Genomic DNA, 22,022 nt, shown 5'->3' with positions numbered 1-22,022 from the left:
TTCACAACAACAAAATAAGGTAGTCATATTATTATCCCCATTTCATATATCATGAAACCAAGACTCTTAGCACTTAAGGGACTGGCCACCTAATCTCTCACAGTTAGCAGCTGGCAGTGCCAACAATGGGACCTTGGCCTGTTTATCCCAAAGGTTTTTCAGCAGCTCTTCTAAGAAGCACAGTTGGCACCCCATACCTTTAAAAAACTTATTGAATAAAATTTTGTTTGCATCTATGCTACGTGGAAAACTCAGACCTCCTCTTCTTCCATTTTCCTCCAAAAACAATATGCTATTTAGATAAATTACTAGAAAAATACATTTAACCAGGGGTTTTGAAGCAAAGGTAGACAGCTCACACAAAGAAAATTGCTAATGAATAATTAAAAACTTTAAAATTCTGAAATCTACCTATTGTATTATGTGTAATGTTTTTTCAAACCACCCTCTAGTATTACTGGAAGTAACAGATAATATATTATGAATAGGTTAGGTATTTAAAAGTTAGTACTATAAATACAAATTAAACCAAGGGAAAATGCAAATATAAAATGCCCAGTTTTAGTAGTAGAGATGAAAAGAAATAATATCACAAAATAAATGCTAAAGCAACACTATTTATTATGTTGCATTCTCTTTAATTATTCCACATCAGTAGGTACCTTATATTCTTCATAGTCATTGTTATCTAGCAAGTCCCTTTTCTCCAGTTCTATAAGCTGCTCTGCAGAGAGCTTAGCTGGCAGATGCTTAAGAGACGCTTGCTCATATATGGGCTTTCCATTAAAAAACAGTTCCTTCCAATCATGCATCAACTTATATGGAATCAGGCTACAGCAAAAAAGAAAAAAAAAAGGTCGAGAGGAATCAATGGTTAGTTAAATACACATCTTAAATCTTAGTCTTTCTATTACCATGTTCATTCACCAGGATCTGCTATTTGAGGCCAGAGGTTCCTCTTACTATGACATTTCTAATAGCCAGTAAAATGGCTGAAACTTAGTAGGTTTGAATGAATAAATGTTACCTAAAGCCATTGGTTCTTCAAATTTTCTTTGTGCACTGAAAGCACAATATATCTAAAAATACTGATGACTATCACAAAACTTAGGTTTTTTGATTTCCAGCTGTGATACTAAATGGCTGTGCAAGCTTTGGAAATCAGTTAAATGCTCCAATATCAGTGTCCTCCTATGCAAAATGAACAGACTGAATACTTTCCAAGGCCTCTTTAAGATGACAGTTGGTTTACATATTTGCAAATAATTTGTAACAGAAGAAAAATCTAATGTTATGGTAGTCTTATTGTCATTGCACGTTTGGTAACCTGTGCCATTATTTTTCAGTACTTTTTCTATTTAAGTCAGATGAATGACTTGGTAATCAGGACAGAATGATGGGAAAGTAGTTCCAAGAGGAACAAAATGTGCAAAGGAAGGAAAGAGCCTGACGTGATTCAGATGCATTTCTCTAAAAATAGTGGGACTAAACCTTGAAATTGCAACTTAAAAAGTTGTATTTCATTCTGATACATGCTACAACATGGATAAACCTTGAAGACATTATACTAAATGAAACAAGCCAGACACAAAAGGAAAAATATTGTATGATTCCACTTACATGAGGACCCTAAAATAGACAAATTCATAGAGACAGAAAGTAGAACAGAGGTTAGCAGGGCTGGAGGGAAGGGGAATGGGAAGTTATTATTGTATTTAATGGGTATAGCACTTCAGTTTGGGATGATGAAAAAGTTCTGGAGGTGGATGGTGGGGATGGGTGCACAGCAGTGTGACTGTACCTAATGCCAGCGAACTCATAAATGGTTGAAAACCACTTAAAAACGGTTAAAATGCTAAATTTTATGTTATGTATGTTTCTCCACAATAATAAAGTAGTATTTCAATTAAATGTGAACTTCAAATATAATCATTGCTTTCCATTAATAAAATATTTATATTTGTTAAAGATTACTTTATAGAGATATGAAGTTTAGAAATTAATAGCTTAGGCATAGAAAAATTCTTTTTTAAAAAATAAAGCCCTATTTGTTTTTTTCTGGGTTTTTTTGTTTGTTTATTTATTTGTTTGTTTATTTTTGGCTACGTTGGGTCTGGATCTTTGTTGCCGCACGTGGGCTTTCTCTAGTTGTTGTGAGGCGGGGGCTACTCTGTTGCGGTGCGTAGGCTTCTCACTGTGGCAGCTTCTCTTGTTACAGAGCACGGGCTCTAGAGCGCAGGCTCAGTAGTTGTGGCGCACGGGCTTAGTTGCTCCGCGGCACGTGGGATCCTCCTGGACCAGGGTTCGAACCCGTATCCCCTGCACTGGCAGTCAGATTCTTAACCACTGTGCCACCAGGGAAGTCCCACATAGAAAAATGCTAACATCAGAATTATTGAAATGGCATTGGCTCCTATGGTGAAGTAAATGATTAACAACTTATATATTGTCCAAAACTTAATGTTGCAATTACTGAATTAATATTCTATTATCTGAATATCAATTATTTTATTAAGGAGCAGTCTTAACAAAAGTCAGTTCACGTAAGTAGGCTGATACCAATAATATCCCTGTGCTTTAGAAAGAAATACCTATTGATATCATCTTGTTTAGGGAAGTGCATAGAGAGAATAATGTGAGTTTATCTCGACTGTTAGTAGTGTAGACTAAAAAGATCTTAACATATACGTGTAATCATTGTATTCAGTTGCAAGTAAAAGACACTTATAATTTCAAAGTAAAAGACCCCTTCAAAGTTTAGGGTATCAATACCTCTGGAACTTTAAAATTTTTTGTATTTTTTCATTAAAATAAAAATGGCTTCATATAACCAATATATTCTCAATATTAATTTTCATGACGCAGGATTTATAGAGTAATAAAAGGCAGACTATATGTGAGTCTGTGAAATATTATATTAGTCAAACTCAATACACACAGGAGGTCCTCAACCTACTAATAAATTGTGCTCTGTAAGGGGATTTTTAGGTCACCTATCTGACATAGAAATAATACTTCTAGGACAGTTGGTTACCATCTGATTCCTTTCATGCTAGCCCCCAGCCAGTGCTACTGGGACTATCTCCACGACCTCTCCCAACAGAAGCATTCACGGAACTGGGTTTTGAGGAATCTTTTTCCCACAGTCCTCTTCCCAGGCCCTCCCAGGCTGGTGTCATGGGGATCTCTGGCATTCTCTGACTGGCAGCTGCATGACCCTCTACCGTCGTTGTCACATGGTGTTCTCCCTGTGTGTCTCCTCTCTACTTCTTATAAGGACACCAGTCATATTTAATTAAGGTCCCATCTTACACGAGTATGACCTTATCTTAACTAATCTATCAGTAATGACTATTTCCAAATAAGGTTACACTCTGAGGTATGGGGGATTCGAACTTTAACATATCTTTCTGGGGGGACACGATTCAACCCATATATAAGCATCTATATATTGCCTTTTTAGACACTTAAAATTTCCAAGTATTAATAAAAGCTCCCTTAAAAGTTTATGATACCAATACCTCTAGAACTTTAACTTTATATACTCAGTTTTTACATTCAGTTTGAGCTCTTCCTGGTTCTTGGTATGATGCATGAGTTGTTATTGAAGTCTGCACATTTGTGGATTATGTTGCAAGTCTCTGAATCTTGCATAAACCTTCTGTTCTAGCTGTTTTTTTCTGACGTTTCTCAGGCAAGGGAAAGAGAAGGGGCCATCGTGTTACTAGCAGGTGTGGACAGAAGTCCTCACGTGGCCTTCCTCACCACCTGAGGGGAGGGCATCCTTGTTACTGCAGGAGAAGGTAGCAGCTCTGGCCCTCCACATGGTCTCCACGGCAGTGCGGGTGGCTTTGTGACCACTGGGCGATGGTGAAAGTCCTGACCCTCCCTAGGCTCCTCTAACATCGCCCCAGTAGGGAGGGGAGGAGTGGCCAGTACTGCCAGGTGGGTGTGGAAGTCCATGCCTCCTACTTGGCCTCTGGGACACCACCCTTGTGATGTCCCAGAGGTCCCTCATTACAGCCTTGTGAGGGTGGAAGACAGGCTCTCTTCTCTTCTTGGCCTTTGCTGGCACAGGTGGGAATGGGGCTACATTTTTGTGTGTGTGTGTGGTATTTGGGGAAGAGTGGTTATGGTCTAAAAGTTTTACATCTTGCTAGGCTGCTCCTTAACTGGTTCTGTGACTAGAGACAGCAGGATTCTGTTGGGGCTATTTTTGTCTACACCGCTGGCATGTCTGTTGCCAGAATATTCAGTTCCAATCTGGGATGTGTGAGGACAAGGAGAACCCAGGAAGCTCACCACTGTATCCTGAGGTCCCCAGCCGGTCTCACTTCTTCTGTCCATCTTCAGAGTCTTCTTATGTTTGTTTCACACACAATGTTCAGGGCTTTTCATTGTACTTAGTGGGAAGAATAGGGAAAAACGCATTCTACCCCATTTTCCCAGATCAGATGGGATTTGCATTTATGTTTTAATTTGGAATTATGAGCCTTTATTTGTTTAGGGAAATCAATCTGTACTTTTTTTCCCTCTGAATTATCTTGTGTTATGTTTTTCTATTTAAATCCACTATATTTATCTTCTGTAATTTAACCTATTTTTTTACCATTATAATGCATTGTATCACCTTTCCTTTTTAACCCTTTTATAGATTACCTTCCTCACAATTTTATTCTTATAATTTCTGAACTTTTGAATTTATATTAATCTGAAAAGTATTTTTAAACATTTACTCTTGAATTCATCTCAATTTTTAGTCTTATTTATTTTCTTTTCTCTATCTTGTACCCATATAGTTTTATCTTTAAAATGTCCTCATCGGGTCTTCCCTGGTGGCACAGTGGTTGAGACTCCGCCTGTCGATGCAGGGGACACGGGTTCGTGCTCCGGTCCAGGAAGATCCCACATGCCGTGGAGCGGCTGGGCCCGTGAGCCATGGCCGCTGAGCCTGCACTTCCGGAGCCTGTGCGCCGCAACGGGAGAGGCCACAACGGTGAGAGGCCCGCGTACCGCAAAAAAAAAAAAAAAAAAAAAAAAAAAAAGTTATTTCATTTAGTAGTTTTTATATGGCAGTGCATCAGAAATATAGCTGTTGGGGTGAGAGCTGTGGAGAAAGCTCCTATCAAGTCCAGGGGTGATGGAATGGTTTACCCATCCTCTATCTGACCCTGAATATCATGTGGCTTTCATTCTTTTCACTGTGGGTTCTCAAGAAGATCTCAGTCTGGGTAATATTAGAGGTCAAAACTTTAAGTGGAGTGACTTATCCTTGTCCTTGCGGAGATGCTTTCACTGAGATCTGTTGTGATGTCATTCCCCTTCAGCTTCCAGGAAAGGACATCATAAGAAATAGGTCTCTGAAGCCAGATGCCTGAATGCTGAGGTCATTCTCCACCAGACCTACTACACTACTCATTATACCTTAGGTGGGGCCACATGAGAAAATCATTATTCTAAACTGAGGACCAAGAAAAGTTTTGTATTTTGTAAAGAACTAGAATGGAAAACAGAAATCATAGGACAAACTGTGTTGCCCTTTTTGCTTTGGCCACCTGGAAGCTCAGATAAAATTTGCAGCTCAGTTGCAGTATCTGGCAAATCTACTTGTACCGGTATAACTGTGTTTTCATGTATTCCTTGTTTTTAACTTTCTGCTTTATTTGAATTTTCTTTTTCTTCTTTTTTTTTTTTTTGGTCACACCATGCAGCTTGCGGGATCTCAGTTCCCCAGTCAGAGATTGAACCCAGGCCACGGCAGTGAAAGCTTGGAACCCTAACCACTAGGCAACAAGGGAACTCCCATCCTTTGTTCTTATTTTGGCATATTCCTAATCTTTTTTGTATTGTTAAATGTTTCCTTACAAATAGGTTGACTTTTTTAGAAAGAAAGTGCAATGAAAATAGATTTAAGGATTAGTAAAATAATCTTTAAGTAATTCCTGTCTTCTAGGAAGTTCCTAGTGTTTCAAGTAAATTATCATAGCTGTCTTTGTAAATTATAGAGAAGTTAGACACAAAGTTTAAATGTTAAAAGACATAAATACACCTTAAATCAGGCTAGTCATTGGGTGAATTAAGTCTGTAATCAAGGTATCCTGGACCCCACTGTCTTAGTCTTCATTTCACAAAACATTGTTATCTCTCTTTACTTATCAACTTAGTGTCAACATCACAATCTTACCCTTTTCTCGTTTGCTGTGGTGTCTCTATTGTATTAACTACTGTAGTAAAAAACAACACTTACTTATTTGTCAACATTCGATAGTCCGCCACTTTAGTGGATAAATCAAGGATTTGATCCAAAATTTCTGCACATATTGAATAATGCTTTTTGTAATGAGCTTGAACCCTTTCCAAGGCAATCTGCTCATGAATTTCCTTAACTCTGAGGGCTTGTTCTTCAAAATCAATCTTGGCTTGTCTGGCCAAAGCCTAAGAAGCAAAGACATATTTTTAAGTCACTGTAATTGGGCAATGATTCAAGCAGAAATAATGTCATCATTTCAATAGCTAAAAAAAAATCTCTAAATAGAATGAAACTTCCTTTTATATCAGGAAAAAATAAATCATGAGAGCACTTTCTCCTTAATACATTAAGTACTGAGTGTGATGGCAAAGACAATATGGGAAATATCCTACCCTTAGCTTATGTTATCAGCAAAACCCAGTACAGAGAAAAGTGTGCTATGTGGATTAATGATAAATTGGATCTGAAGTGTTTAAAAAGAAGTCCTGAGTTCATGGACTGCAAATACAGTTGGGGATCACAGAGAAACAGGCAAGCATAGCTGGGGCTCCCAAGCATAGCTGGCTCCTTTGTACCCATCTCAGGAGCCTTAACCTGACACATCTGCTCTGGCCAATGCCCTATGTCTTCTAATGGGAGACTTCTAGGATACTGATTTATACTTAGAAAATATTTTGGAAATTCCCTGATTATACTGGCGTGAGAATATAACACATTTGCCAACAAATGTTAAATGTGTTTAGACAACAAAACCTTCTGCTCTTACAGCCTTAATAAATAGATAAAATTCATTCATACAGACATGTATTTCTGCAGAAAGTAAGAAAATACTTAAATAGTTTGGCATTACCCTCTGTTTGCTTTGCACTATTATTTTGTTTAGGGAACCCACTCTTCACACTAAGTACAAAGGTCAAACTTGGCATGACCAAATGTTGCTTTTCAAACAGTTATACCAACTCCTTGAGAAATTCTATCCTGTGCTAACGTGCTCCAGAACCAAGAGCTGCCTTCTGAAACTTAACCCAACAAGTGTACGATGGCGGTAAACATGGGTCTGGAGGAGCTGTGCTCGAATTCAAGCCTCAGCTTGTACAGGTGTCAAGTACTAGTTGCGGGACCTTGGCCAAATCGGAGCTACCCTATGTTTCCACTTCCTCTCTGTGAAGCGGGGATGGTAAAAAGACTCGGTGTGAACAGAAATTAACTGTCAGAGCAAATACCTGTCATCATGATACTATTCACAAGTAACTAAATGCGTGACAATGGGCTGCTACTGTCCACTGAACCAAACGGAAGCTTCATTTGGTTTGTTATTGTTGTTTTATTTTGCTAGTCTGTTTTATTTTTGTTGGGAAAGAAGTTGGTCTGGGTGACCTCTGAGGTCAATTCTGTACACTTGGCACGTTCAGGAATGACACCAGAATTTGTTATTGTTGTATTGTTTTGTAGGCCCTGTTTTCACAGGAGAAAGCATCCAGTTTAAGTACAGAGCCTTATGGCGTGCTTCATGAAGTGTGAAGATTTCAGAGGGAAGAGGAATCTGAGAGAGTAGGAGTAGCCAGATGAGAATTTACGAAGCGAGCCAGTGAAATGGGTTGTGAGGTTGGTTTACTACTGAGTGCCTGGAAAGCATGTGGAAATAGTTAAGACGCCACGGAACCAAAACCTTGACGGGAGCCCAGGAACGCCCCCTGCAGGAATGGAGCAGCTTTCTCCCAGTGTTCTCTCCCTCCCTCCCTGTACCCTCTCTCCTTCCAGGCCTTTCTTCTTTCTTTTTAGCCATGCAGCCTGCTATTTCTACCCTCTCCCCATCCCCCGTGCTAACCCCACCACAATTTCCAGTCCCATTACACCAAAGTGGCTTGTAGCCCTAAATAAAGAAAGAAGGAAAAGGAAAAAGAAGTATGTGGGAGCTAGTAACCCTCAGCGGTGATGAGCCTGGACTTTAGACTCTGAAAACTGCTGTGCTAGGGCCACACCACCAAGCTGTGCAACTTTGAGCTTTTTAAGTTTCATCTTCCTGAAAGATGAAACGTACACAAGAACAGTGTCCACTGCCAAATGGTGCTGTGAGAATGATAATGCATGTAATGAACGTAGCTCAATGCTGGACTCAGAGGGAACGCTCACAAGTGTTAAATGCTATTGCAGTGAATTACTGTGAATAATAGTAGGTGGCACTGAAATTTCAAATCGGCAACTGTTTTAATTAATATAGAATAGATGCCCATTTGCCTTCAAGAAAGAGATCAGCAGATTTAACCTAAAAACCAAACCAAACAAACAAAAACTCCTGATGGTGAAAAACATGAAGTTCTCTTTCCCTTTCTCCCTCTCCTCCTCCCTCCTTACTTAGGAACCAGCCTAAGTACTTAGGAACCACTCCTGCTGGAGGACGTGATGCATTCAAACTGTGAAATCAGGCCATCTCAGAGGGAGGGGTGCCCGGCAAGCAGATTCCTCAACTTTGGGAAAAGGTAATTGCGTAATTTTTTTTCAGGAGCTTCAGAGCCTCACAGTTCTGGCCTCTGAGGCTCTAGCAGACCGAGTGTCCCAATCCTCTGAAGTGAGTCCAAGCCCAGGTAAGGAAAGAACAGGTCATGCTTCTCATCACAGTGAGACCAGCCCTGCTCTGAGACTGGTGCTTTACTATTTTGCACTGAATTAACTGGGCTTGTGAAGCAAACATATTTAGCAGACAGGCACTTAGTTCTAATGTAAGCAAATGCCATTCAATCCATTCAAGTTTACTCTTGTCAAAAAAGAGAGATGAAACAATTATCCAGGTAATTCGGCTATTAAAGACACTTGAGATCACGCAGGTCAAATCCATGGCGTGTGGCTCCTCTCTCTACTCCTAACGTTTTGGCTATGTCTGTTCTACAAAGGCAAAAGCACCATTTTCCTGACTCTGGAGAATACTGTACTTTCCAAATGACATTTCTCAAAATTGCATAATTTTGGCAAAAAATGTGTTCTACTTTCATGGAATATCACAGTGGAAACCATGATGCTGATAAATAAAGCATTGCCTTCCTATTTTCTGTAAGGTTTTCTCTTCTGCTCAGCCTGGTTTTATGAATATTTTATGACAGTAAAGACAGGCTATCTAAAATGCCACTCACATGAGCTTTATATTTCTTCAGTCAAATCTGGCTTAACAGACTGAATAAATTTGAAACCACCCCAAGAGAAACAAGACAAGAAGTGATTCATATAAATCCCTTGATAAAATAAATCTATTTTGGTTATTAGAACTGTACATATAAAGATAAGGAAAATGTTAATATATCAAATAACTAAAAGATTAGATAATTTGATTTTCAGAGTTATAAAGGGCCTAGACACAATGATACCATGGTGGCCAAGAGCATAGCTGGCACACAAATCTTGGCTTCTGTAGCCATTCTCAACTACAATGAACCAGGGTACCCTAGAAAAATGGCTTGTTCTAGTTCTGAGGAAGGAATAGTACAGTATGGGCCTGGGAAATCTTGTTTTACCAGAAAGCAAGGAATTGCTTATTCAAGACTAATGGTGTCTTATAAAAAGGAGGCAGCTTGAAAGTGCTATCACTGCCTGAAAATAGTATTCACTTAGAATAATGAACACCAGTAACATTCCAGTGAACTTAGTGGACTTTAAAGAAAAAGAAAAGTCCTTTATGCGTCTAGAAAACAAGAGTAATGACTCAAGGAAACAAAATTTAGATTATCATTCATTTTTTTTTGACAGCACACTTTATACCTGAAGAAAATGGAAATGTATTTAAGATATTCAAAGAAAGAAAATGTGAACTAAGGATTTTATATACAACAAAACTGACGAGTATAAAAGGCACATACTGTTATCAATATGCAAGCACTCAGGGAATATTGTTCCCACGAGCTGTTCTTGAGGAATCTACTGGAGAGCTTCAGACAACAGAAATGACCAGAGAGATGTGGACTAAGGACTGAGGGTGAGCATTAAATTCAAGACTAAAGGGAGAGAGTATAGTATGTAGATGCTATGTGTGCCGTCAGTGCAGTTGTACAAAGATAAAAATGGGGAGATAATAGAGAGATCATACAAAAAATTAACTCATCAAATGACTGGCATCTAAACGCAGCCTTGTTTACCTTGACTTGGTAGGAAGGATCAAAAGTAACCTTAGGAGGATTTTTAAGGGATATATTGTTTACCGCTTCTCGATCGAGAGCATCCTGGAAATCTTTACGCCGTCTTTCCTCATATTGTTTTTCTCTGAAAATTCTGTTTTGCCATAAAACTTCCTTTTCGTGCCGAACGTGCATGAGCTGCACGGCGATCCTGCGCTCCTGCTGGGACTGTCGCATCAGCCGGTTGATCAGCTGCTCCTCCCGATAAGACTCCTGGAAACACCATCGCGAGAGCCAATCATCAGTCAACGTGATGTCCACATTTCCCACTGGGCTGAGGAGCCTACACGTAAACCATGTGTAAAAGGCATAGTATTCACCTGCAGAATTGATATTCTGCTATTTGATTTAAATTTGAACATGGCAAAAACTGAGTTATAAAAATGAAAATTTCCACCGACAGTTGTATAATTTTGGTATCCGGAAACACATGGTTTTGCAACTCCTTATTCTAAATGAATTATTACTTCCTTTAAAATCAGATCAAAAAATAGATTAGGTAATTTTTTTCAAGGTTTTATAAACAAAGGGTGTAATTCTCCATTTATAAGCATGTTTTCAGAAACCTGGAATTGTGCTATATGCACTCTTAACATAAACACTAGTTGTAAAAACAAATGCAGACATTGTCTGGCTGAGGACGGCAGATCTGCTTAGTTCCCAGGGGGGCCATCTCAATTCCTACATGATAGATTGGGCAGATTGGAGAAGAAGCTAAGGGGAAATGACATACATTTTATCTTAGAAAATCTGAGTGGTTGTAACCTGAGAGAGAAACTAGATGCACTCTCTTGACTCCCTTGGCTATTTTAAGAGAACGGAAGGGGAACCAGTGAACAGTGGAAGAAGCGTCAAACTGGGAACCAGAGGCCCTTGCCAGTGCAGCCCAGCTGTACCATTAACTGGCTTGCAGCCTTGGGCAAGTAACTCAGATTTTCTGGGCCTATTTCCTGACAGGGGAAATGAAGGGTAGAAGATGATCTCCAAGGCATCTTCAAGCTCTCTCACTCTGTCTAAACAGAGACACCACGTGGAAGGAGGCCGTAATTAAAGTTCTCCAGGGAGAAGACTTAGAAGAACTTCTAACTAAACATTGGGGTTGTCCATTTTACACTCAACAATCGAATTGTTCAGAAAGAAAATCTGGCATCACTAGTGACACTGTTTCAGATTGTGGGAGAAATACTATATATATGTTCAGAATCAAGATACAAATAACAATAACACTCTGTGGAAAATACCAAAACTTGAACTTGGGGATTATATAAAAGTATAGATTAAATAAAATTCAACTGAAAATAAATATGAATTTTTTTCTATTAATATATCAGATAAGAATAAAATCATGAACAACTTTGAAACATATGTCTCATCTAGTCACAACATTCTAGAAGCTTTAATGTTAATCATTTGTTTCTTTTGAGGTCCAATAATAGAGGTGAGGCAGAATGTAAAAATGGCCACAGATTCTTCAGTTTTCTTCATCCACAGCCTCCAATGCTATCCTGCAGATATTCCCATCAAAAAGTAGAATCTATTTCTTCACTCCTTAAATATGGGGTATGGCGTGACCTCTGACTTGAGCTCACCAATGGGACATTAGCAAAAATAAAACAAAAAAAAACACTTGCGGTCTGACTTTCTTAATTCTCTTGCGACCCTTGCCACTGTCACCACAGTTTCTGCTCAGCTAGAAAATGAGAAACCATAGAGAAAGAGACACCAGCCTTCTCAGCTGGAACTAATGAAACTCTTCCAAGTCAGCCAGCCTCAGCCAACCCACCAGCCGACCAAAGACATCTGAGAGAAGCCAGGTAAGACCAGCAAAAGGCATATATCTGAGCCCAGCCCAAACTGCCTACCACAGTTTGGGGGTGGTTTGGGATACATAAAGCATAGTCACAGCCATATTTTTTAAAAGTAGAGCCTTGATTTATTATTCCAAGTGAATTCTATATTGAATTTGGAATATATTCTATATTTGTCTGTGTCTACATGGCAAGGCAATTTGGTTGCTGAGATGAGAGCTGGTCATTCTTACCCTGATGAAGAACTGGGTTGGTCAGATATGTCTTGGTTATTGCTTAGATGACAACACATTATGATTAAAAAGGAAAAGAAAAGAAATTACTGTTGAATGTCTGAGTCAATGCTATGTATATGAAGCTTCAGTATGAAGAACCATCAAGTGTATTAAGACCTGCAACCAAAAGTTGACTGGAAAAGATTCTTTTTTTGTTCCGTTGTAGTTCATGTTTTAGAAACATACTTTTTCCCAAAGTTTCATTACAATTTGGGACACATTTTCTCATAGAAAAATATGTTATGGTTAAGTGCTTAGGGCAGCCTACAGATGTCTGTTTAACCCTTAACATAGATGAAATAGTCTACATCTGCAATGAATAAAATAGAAAATAAGAGAAGTCACATTTCTCTTTTCAGTATATTTAATCATATTTGGGGAAGACTTATAGATACACAATCCAAAACATGCTCAGTTTGATTGCCAAGACCTTTGCCTTTCCCATGAGTTGGAGCTAGGAGCTTACTCTGGTGCATACCATTGCTTTAATTCTCCAAAGATGCCCGAGTGGTTCTCCTGGAGGAATGGGGCTTGGCAGGAAAGACGTGGAAGCTAAGTAGTCAAGGGTCTTTTAGTTAAGAGATGGGGGAGGTGTCTGGTGTTCAAATGCCAGTTCCAAGGAAATAATCCAGAAAAGGTTCTGGGGAGGTAGAGATAGTTGCGCTGGAATGAATCCCAGGAACAAGCTAAGATGCTGGCCAAATGATCACACTACCAGCTGGGAGCCATATAGAGTTCACGGTCTGAAAATCTTCACTTAAATGCCTATGAAGTACTTAAACTCAACAAGTCCTAAACTAAACTCACTAACTCCCCTTTAGACCTGGTCCTCCCCCAGTATTTCCCTGTCTCCATTGATGACACTATAAACCTATGACTTGGTGACCTAAAATGTTAGGGTCATCCTAAGTCCATTCCTCTTGTCACCCTAATACAATTCTTGAAGAAGTAGTCTATTTTGCCTCCTATGTATGGTTTTACATCACTGTCTACTCCATTCGGTACCTATTGACACTGCCCACTGACACCCCATAGTGGACAACATCAGCCCCTTCCCTTCCCTTGCCTTCCCCCCAATCCCTCTCCAGAATCTATCCTCTAAAAAAGTTAAAGTGATCCTTCTAACCTTAAGTCTCATCATTTCATTCACATAATGACATCTCTTTATGGATAACTAGGCAAGATAGCAACCTGAGCACACATCTCTGGCTCTCTCTTTATAAGCCCAACTAAAACAAGGGTCTGTAAACTCCAGGGGGAGATGGCAACAACTTGGAGGCTAGAGCAGATATTATGAGGCATTTCTGATAGATTCACTGCAAATGGAGCCAAATCAAAGTATCCAGAGCTGACACAAGATGCATGTCACGCTCCCGAAAAGCAGAAGATACTTGAAGGAAGCAGAGGAAATGCTAACCCTGACAAGTACCATTTTCTCTTTGGAGGAGAGGAGGATGGATGGGAAGGCAGACCATGGCGCACATTCCACCGCTGTGGAGCAGGGGCACTTGGGTCAGCGGCACAGGGAGGTGGGGACACTTAATGGGAAGGGAGCAGTGGGAGTGGAGGTCCCTTGCTGCATGACCCAGCCTGGTTCTAGATGTAGCAGCTTCCCCAACACAGAGAAGAAGCAGCACAGAGATGAGCTCCCTTGGTGGAAATATCATTAGTTAGAGCACCGACTTCCTTCAATGTCTCTTAGGTTCCTGGATCCCTGAACAGATCTCCAGCTAGAGCCTTAAAAAATCAATGCTAAGAGCACCCTGGTTGAAAGTGAGGAAAGCTAGAAAGAATTCATTCACCCCACTTTGTAGGTAAGTATCAATCATGGATTATAAGCAGAAAAATAGAAAGAAAAAACCGAGCAGCCAACACACAACTGTTTTTTAAAATAAATGAAAGTGTGTTCAAAATCCCATCGCTAGTTAATGAAACTTGAAATAGGTAGTTATTCTAAAATCTACTTTTTAATCATCTAATTGTCATAATTTGTAATTCTTTTAATTAAAAGAGTGACTATCAAGCTGACTGCGTAAAAATATATGTGAATCTGAAGTAAGAAATAACCTTTTAGCACAAAGAGATGGCAGAGTTATTCTCTGAATTTTTCACTAGGAAAGGAGTGACCGCATGGATAAACAGTTTCACTTCTTCATACTTACATGAAGCTTGGATCTCCCTTCAGTTAACAGAACCACTGAGCAGACCAGATGTAGTCAGGCGAATAAAAGAAGTATCTTCAAATGGTCTTTCACATTTCAGACATACAGATTTGTCCTATTTACTTTAACAACTCAAATCACCTTCCTCCCCAAGTGCGTTCCTCTTACCATCTTCTGTATCACAGCAAATGACTCCTCCATCCACTCAGCTGCCCAAGCCAGACACTGGGCCCCTCACCCCACATTTTCACTCCTCCATGTCTAATGAATCAGTAAGTCCCATTGATTTTACTTCTAAAATAGCTCCTGAAGCCACTTCTCTTCATCACTACTGCCACTCCCCTAAATTTAAATGGGGATAGTTTCTTACCTGGATTACAGCAACAGCTATAACTTGGTTAGCCCTCCTGTAATCTATTCTTAAAACTAAAGCCAGAGCCATCTTTCTATAAGGCAAATCTAGCCTTGTCACTCTTGTTCCCCTTTGCACTCAGGATAAAATCTCCTATTTGCCTCTTTATATCTTACAAGGCCCATTATGATTTGACCTCTGGTGACTCCTGCCTGATGACATTTAGTTTGCTAAAAGCCCTGAGCCTTTCCATATGATATTCTCTCTGGAGACACAGTTTGCCTTCCACCATTTTGGCTTCTGCTGGAAACTAACCCCCATCCCCACCCCTTAAAATCACCCCACCTTCAATTAGCTAACTCCGACCCTTCCTCATGCTTCTGTGCTATCCCCCTCCAGAAATCATCTCTGAACCAGGCCAGGGCTGGACTTCCCTCCCATGTTCGCCTGTCCCTCCCATCACCCTCATGGCACCTCCACACTCCAATGTAGTTGCTTGTTTACAGATCCTCTCCCAAACAGAAAGGTCTATGAGAGCAGATTTCCCATTATTCTTGTTCGCTGTTGCATCCCGGGACTAGGACAAGTCCCCAGAGCACAGAGGAGGTTCAGTAAATATGTGTTCAACATAAGAGTTGATCAGTGATTCTCAATCTATAGCTGCATCAAATCGCCTAGCGGGCCTGTTAACACAGATGATGGGACCTAATTATTCACATTACTAAAAGTTTCCTGCTGATGCTCATGTTGTTGGTCCAAGAACCACACTTTGAGAACCACTGGAGTAGATCAAACTGAGAGGACTAACTAATTTTCCATGTTTTCATTTAAAAGTTCCCTTTTTGATAATATCAATTGATACAGAAAAAAAACATTTGAAACAATTCAGTATCCTTCCATGATAAAAATTCTCAACAAATTAGGTATAGAAGGAATGTAACTCAACATAATAAAGGTCATATATGATAAGCTCACAGTTAACATCATACCTAAAGGTATGATGCTAAAAGCTTTTAGATATTCACCATTCCTCTAAGATCAAAAATAAGACAAGTATGCCCACTCTCACCACTTCTATTGGTACTGGAAGTCCTAGCCAGGGAAACTGGCAAGATAGAGAAAGAAAAGGCATCCAAATCAGAAAGGAAGAGGTAAAACGTCTCTGTTTGCAGATGACATGATCTTACATATAGAAAACTCTAAAGACTGACTAAAAAAATTGTGAGAACCAAAAAACAAATTCAGTAGTTTCAGTATACAAAATAAACATATAAAAATCACTTGCATTCCTACATACTAACCATGAACTCTCTGAAATGAAATTAAGAAAACAATCCCATTTACAATAGCATCAAAAATAATAAAATATTTACGAATAAATTCAACCAAGGAGGCAAAAGATCCACACTGAAAACTATAAAACATTAATTAAAGGAATTGAAGAAGACACAAATAAATGGAAAAGATATCCCATGTTCCTGGATTGGAAGAATTAATAATGTTAAAATGTCCATAATACCTAAAGTGATCTACAGATTCAATGCAATTCTTATCAAAATTCCAATGGCATTTTTTACAGAAATAGGAAAACAATACTAAAATTCACATGGAGCCACAAAAGACTCCAAACAGCCAAAGCAATCTTGAGTAAGAAGAACAGAACTGTAGGCATCATACTTCCTGATTTCAAAATATATTACAGAGATGCAGTATTCAAAACAGTATGGTACTGACATAAAAACAGACCTATAGACCAGTGAAAGAGAAGAAAGAGCCCAGAAATAAATCCACATATGTACAGTCAATTGATCTTCAATAAGGGTGCCAAGGCTATACAATGGGGAAAGGACAGTCTCTACAACAAATGGTGCTGGGAAAACTGGATATCCACATGCAGGAGAATGATACTGTACCCTTATCTCACACCATATATAAAAATCAATTCAAAATGGATTAGAGACTTACACATAAGACCTAAAACTATAAAACTACTAGAAGCAAATATAGGGAAAAACATTTCTTGACACTAGTCTAGGCAATTATTTTTTTAACATGACCCCAAAAGTACAGGCAACAAGAGTAAAAATAGACAAGTGGGATTTGATCTACCTAAAAATTCTGCACAGAAAAGGAGACAATCGAAAGAGTGAAGAGGCAACCTACAAAATGGGGGAAATTACTATTTGTGAACAATACATTTTGGTTAATATCCAAAATATGTAAGGAATTCAAATAACTCAATAGCCAAACACCAAATAACCCAATTTAAAAAATGGTCAAAGGACCTGAACAGACATTTCCCAAAAGAAGACAAACAAATGGCCAACAGGTATTTGAAAAGATGATCAACGGTACTTATCATCAGAGAAATGCAAATCAAAACTGAATAAGATATCACCTCACATCTGTTAGAATGGCTATTATCAAAAAATATAAAATAAAAGCAAGAGATAACAAGTGTTGGCAAGAATGTGGTGAAAAGGGAACACTTGTAAACTGTTGGTGGGAATGTAAGTTGGTACAGCCACTATGGAAAACTGTATAGTGTTTACTTGAAAAGTTAGAAATAGAACTTTCATATGACCTAGCAATCCTACTTCTGGGTACATATCCAAAGGAAATGAAATCAGTATCTCAGAGAGATGTTTACACCCCCATGTTCACTGCAGCGCTATTCACAATGGGCATGATATAGAAACAACCTAAGTGTCCATTGATGGATGAATGGATAAAGAAAACGTGAGACACAAACATACATACATATGTGTGTGTATATATATATGGAATACTGTCAGCCTTAAAAAAGAAGAAAATCCTGTCAGTTGTGACAACATGTTTGAACTTGGAGGACATTATGTTAAATGAAATAAGCCATACATAGAAAGACAAACACTGCATGATCTCACTTAAATGTGGAATCTAAAAAAGTTGAACTTATAAAAATAGATCTTAAGTATTCTCACCAAATACACACACAAAAATGGTAACTATTTTTTTTTTTTTTGGTGAGGTGATGGGTGTGTTAATTAGTTTGATTATGGTAATCATTTCACAATGTATTCATATATCAAAACATCACATTATACATCTTAAATATATACAATTTTTATTTGTCAATTATACCTAATAAAACTGGGATGAAAAGTTTCCTTTTACCTCTAAATGTAACAATAGATATACACGGCTGACATAGATTTTAGATTCCTATTTTGTCAGTATTTTTTATTGTGGTAAAATATGCATACCATAAAATTTACCATTTCAATTCATTTTTAAGTGTACAATTCAATGTACAATTAAGTAAATTCAGAATGCTGTATAACCATTACCAGATTTTAGATTTTTTTAGTAAATGTTTTATGTAGATTTGTTTTCTGAATATTATTTGCTGTTATGATGTGAGGATGTGACATTGATTCACAGTAGCACAAAATACATACATAAGATACACATATGTGTGTATAAAAGACTACATTTTGTAAAATCTTCCAGCACTATTATTCAATCAACAATTAAATATCTTACCTCTTGTGCTTCGTGGGCTATTAACTGGTCCATTAAGAGTCTCCGCCGTCTTTTCTCCCTTTGTTCTCGTGCAAAAGCATCTTCTTCGAGGCGCTTTCGGATTTTTTTAATGTAGTCATCATCCGAATAAGTGTTTAACAAATCAGCGGTTGTCTGGCCTGTTGTATCTAAAGAAGTCTTGGATGCACTAAGGACAACAGTTATTATTTAAATTTTAAAAAATAACTCAATCACACACCACTACTTGTGACTGTGGAGGAAGACCTCTGGAGACGGCTCTCTTGAGTGTTCTGTTCATTTATTAATATAAGCATCGAGGCAAATATTAGAACTTCAGTGTGAGATCCACAGCTTATCAACAGATTCCATTTGCCTCACCCCATTTCTGGACTCTGTATCTGTGAGGTCCTTAGCATAGCCTTCTTTCTAGGCCTGGCGCCTACTTACTTACTCTTTTACTTCTCATGACCTTCACTGTGCCCAGAGATTCTGGATTTCTCTCCTTCTTCTTCCTGCTGGCTCTAGGCCTGCTGCCCCCCCTGCTTGGAGTCAAGAGTAAGGCAATATCGATAACCCAAGTGTCAGGGAAGGCATACTTCTACAAGAGTCGGCCAGGTACACTAATGTGAGGACCCTGAGAGTACTTCCATGGATGGTTCTGTCCACTACAACTCTCCTCTCACCTATGTGAATGCAAGTTGCTCTATGAGCTCCCAGTAACTTTCCAACTCCTTAGGGCAGCACCCCAGCTCTTACTAGAAGCTCAGCAGTGGAGAGTTGACTTGCACCATGGGTCTGACCTAGCCTCTTGCCTAAGTCCTGGAGACCCAAGTGAGAAGATCTACCTTGGAGCTCTTGTCCTACCTCATGTCCAGAACTTACGGATCAGGAAGAGTTGGTGGTCTCACCAACAGAAAGCAAACACACTGAATTTAGTGAGGCAAATGGTGGCTTAGTACAGAATTTATAGATTCATTCAAAAGTTGCCTTTAAAAGTAAAAGATACATTTTTATGTATATAGGATCAAATAATCAATTCTCATCTGCATACTCTTAAAAAAATAAAAAGAATACAACAGCACAATGGTATAAGATATAACGTTACTTGCCAAGAAATAATGAATTTTAATATTATGAATAATTATTATTCTTAATGTCATAAGTTATTGATGTATTCAGTTTAAAATATAACTTATAATCTTATTCAAAAGACAAGGACACATGATTATGGTTTGTAGGGATTAATCAGTCATCAATTCTCATATAGACAGAAGTGTTCTTATAAAAGCATAGCTAATTCATGTTTAAGGAATAATCACACATGTTGTTTTTAATCTGAGGCCATGCAGTTTCATTAAATCAAAGATCAAAATCATTTACATAGTTGAATTAAAATTCTTAAATTATAATTAGTTGTTTAATAATCACATATTTATGGTACGGATATTTTATTATAGTTCATTATTTGTACATTTGCTGCTTCCAGTTGAACTCTGAGTGCAGAAGAAAAGTATCCTAGTTTACTCTCCTGTGTCCCTGTGCCTCATAGTCCTGACATGTAGCTAACGTCTGCCAAATTTCAAATAATATGCTAAGAAGCACTATACAAGTGTAACATAACTTAAGAAATCACACATTGAAATTCTGGTTATTTTATCAGCAGGGGCTCAACCTTCGATCGTATTCTGTCACTGAGAGTCACTGAGCAGAAATTGTGTAGCTAACAAAGCCTCAGTAAGATCAAAGACAAATTTTAACCCTATTTATTTATTAAGATTTAGTGCAATTAAGTATTTATGAAAATTGTGTGGCATAACTTTTTCAGATCCTTCATCAAAATCCTTACTATATTTTTACTTAAATGTGTTGTTTAAAAGATTTTGCCTCAGATTGAGCACGGATTAACAGCTCTCTCAACACTGTATTTATGCCACCAACAATATACTTAAGATACTGGTTCTCCTTTGTTCATCAATCAGTCTGTCCAACCATCCATACATACACCCATCTGCTGTCTTATGCCAATTAAGGCCTGAAGAAAGCTATGTGATATTTACTTGAATAAATATTCATTTTACTGAGATGTGGGTTTCTTGAGGGTAATAATTATGTTTTCTTTATATCTGTTTGCTTGCCAGTCCTCCATCGAGTTAATAATTGTACATGTATGAATTATTAGTGATAGGAACCTTGGCCAAATTTGCGTATATATATATATATATATATATATATATATATAAGCAGTTGCTAGAAGGAGACTAAGGTAAATCTATGAATCCAAATGTCAGATTACAGCAGCCAACAGCCTCAGCTAAAGAAACAAATAGCAGATGGCATTTATTATTTGTCTTAAAAAATAAAGAAATAGTTCATGTGGGGAAAAAGCAGCAGTAGTTGTTCTGGCATTGCTCTCACTGAGACATCATTTCATTCTTTCACAAAAGAGAAAAGATAGACTTTGAAGTGACATCCCTGGGAAAGTCTTTCATGAGCAGGCTGTGAAAGGGGCAGCTGTAGAAATTGCTCCTAAGGTCAACCCAAGAGATGAATTCAGTGCTCTCTGTCATCAAGTAGTGTGAAGTTTCTGGAAAAGCCCAGAACATGCTTGATTCTAAGCTAAGGATTCAGAATGAACTAAAGAAGCAGTGGTCAATAACAGAGATTAAGAAAGACTATATTGTACCATAGCTCTTTTTTCTTTAAAAGTTTGCTCTAGACCAGTGCTTCTCAACATTTTTTGTTTGGGGGTCCATCAGAAAAATTGTCCTTTGTGAAGTGTACTGGAAGGGATTTGGAGTCACAGATGGGGCTGCTCACAGCCACAGGTGACTTGTCCAGGGACTCTAGCTGCCCCAGGCCCTATCCTGCTGCTTTGAGAAGTGAGGATGTCCATATCTCATGGGCCCGCAGTGGTAAATCTCTGGCAAGACCAAGTGGAGGCTTCTGCAGAGAAAGGACTTGTGATAGACACTGCTATTTCCCTCCCTTTTCCCTCAAAACAGAGCCACGGTTTTATTCAGGAAAACAACTTACCCAGCTAAAGTCTACAATTCCCAGCCTCCCATTCTGCTAGGTATGGCCATGTGATTGAATTCTGACTAATAAGGCATAAGCAGAAATGTTATATGGGGCTTCTGGGAAGGCTCACATAAGGAGCGATTTCAGATTGGATATCCACTTTTTGCCTCTCCTCCTTCCTGATATTGGAACGTGGGCCAAATGGCCAGAGCCTCGGAAGTTATCTCTTATTTGCGAATGTGACTTTGAAGACAGAAACCATACATCAGGACAGTGGAACTAAAAGGAAGGCTCAGTCCTTGTTGACCTCGGAGCAGCAACACATGCCCTGGGCTGCTTACCTTCTGACTTCTATTAATATTATAGGAGAGAGAAGTAAGATATCCATCTAATTTAACCCAGTCTGGTTTCGGGGTTTCTAAGCTAACTGATAGAGAGGCCTAGGTTCAGGTTAGGTTGGGAAGGCAAT

The 22,022-nt window shown here is 38.6% G+C and overlaps 1 protein-coding gene across 1 annotated transcript in view; it reads right to left on the bottom strand.

Annotated features, from left to right (window-relative positions):
- Nucleotides 1-641: 641 nt before the first annotated feature.
- LOC129392321 (sperm flagellar protein 2-like) overlaps nt 642-22,022 on the bottom strand; it is a 46,951-nt gene continuing 25,570 nt past the window's right edge. Inside the window, exons 6-9 of the mRNA XM_055086525.1 lie at nt 18,536-18,722; nt 10,438-10,626; nt 6,248-6,435; nt 642-831 (exon numbers count right to left, since the gene is read on the bottom strand). Of these exons, the coding sequence (XP_054942500.1) occupies nt 642-831; nt 6,248-6,435; nt 10,438-10,626; nt 18,536-18,722 (754 nt within the window). The remainder of the gene's footprint in view (nt 832-6,247; nt 6,436-10,437; nt 10,627-18,535; nt 18,723-22,022) is intronic.

Source organism: Physeter macrocephalus, chromosome 8 (genome assembly GCF_002837175.3).
Source record: "Physeter macrocephalus isolate SW-GA chromosome 8, ASM283717v5, whole genome shotgun sequence".
NCBI lineage: Eukaryota > Metazoa > Chordata > Mammalia > Artiodactyla > Physeteridae > Physeter > Physeter macrocephalus.
Note: the sequence above shows the minus strand (reverse complement) of the source record. Positions and strands in the feature narration are given on the sequence as shown.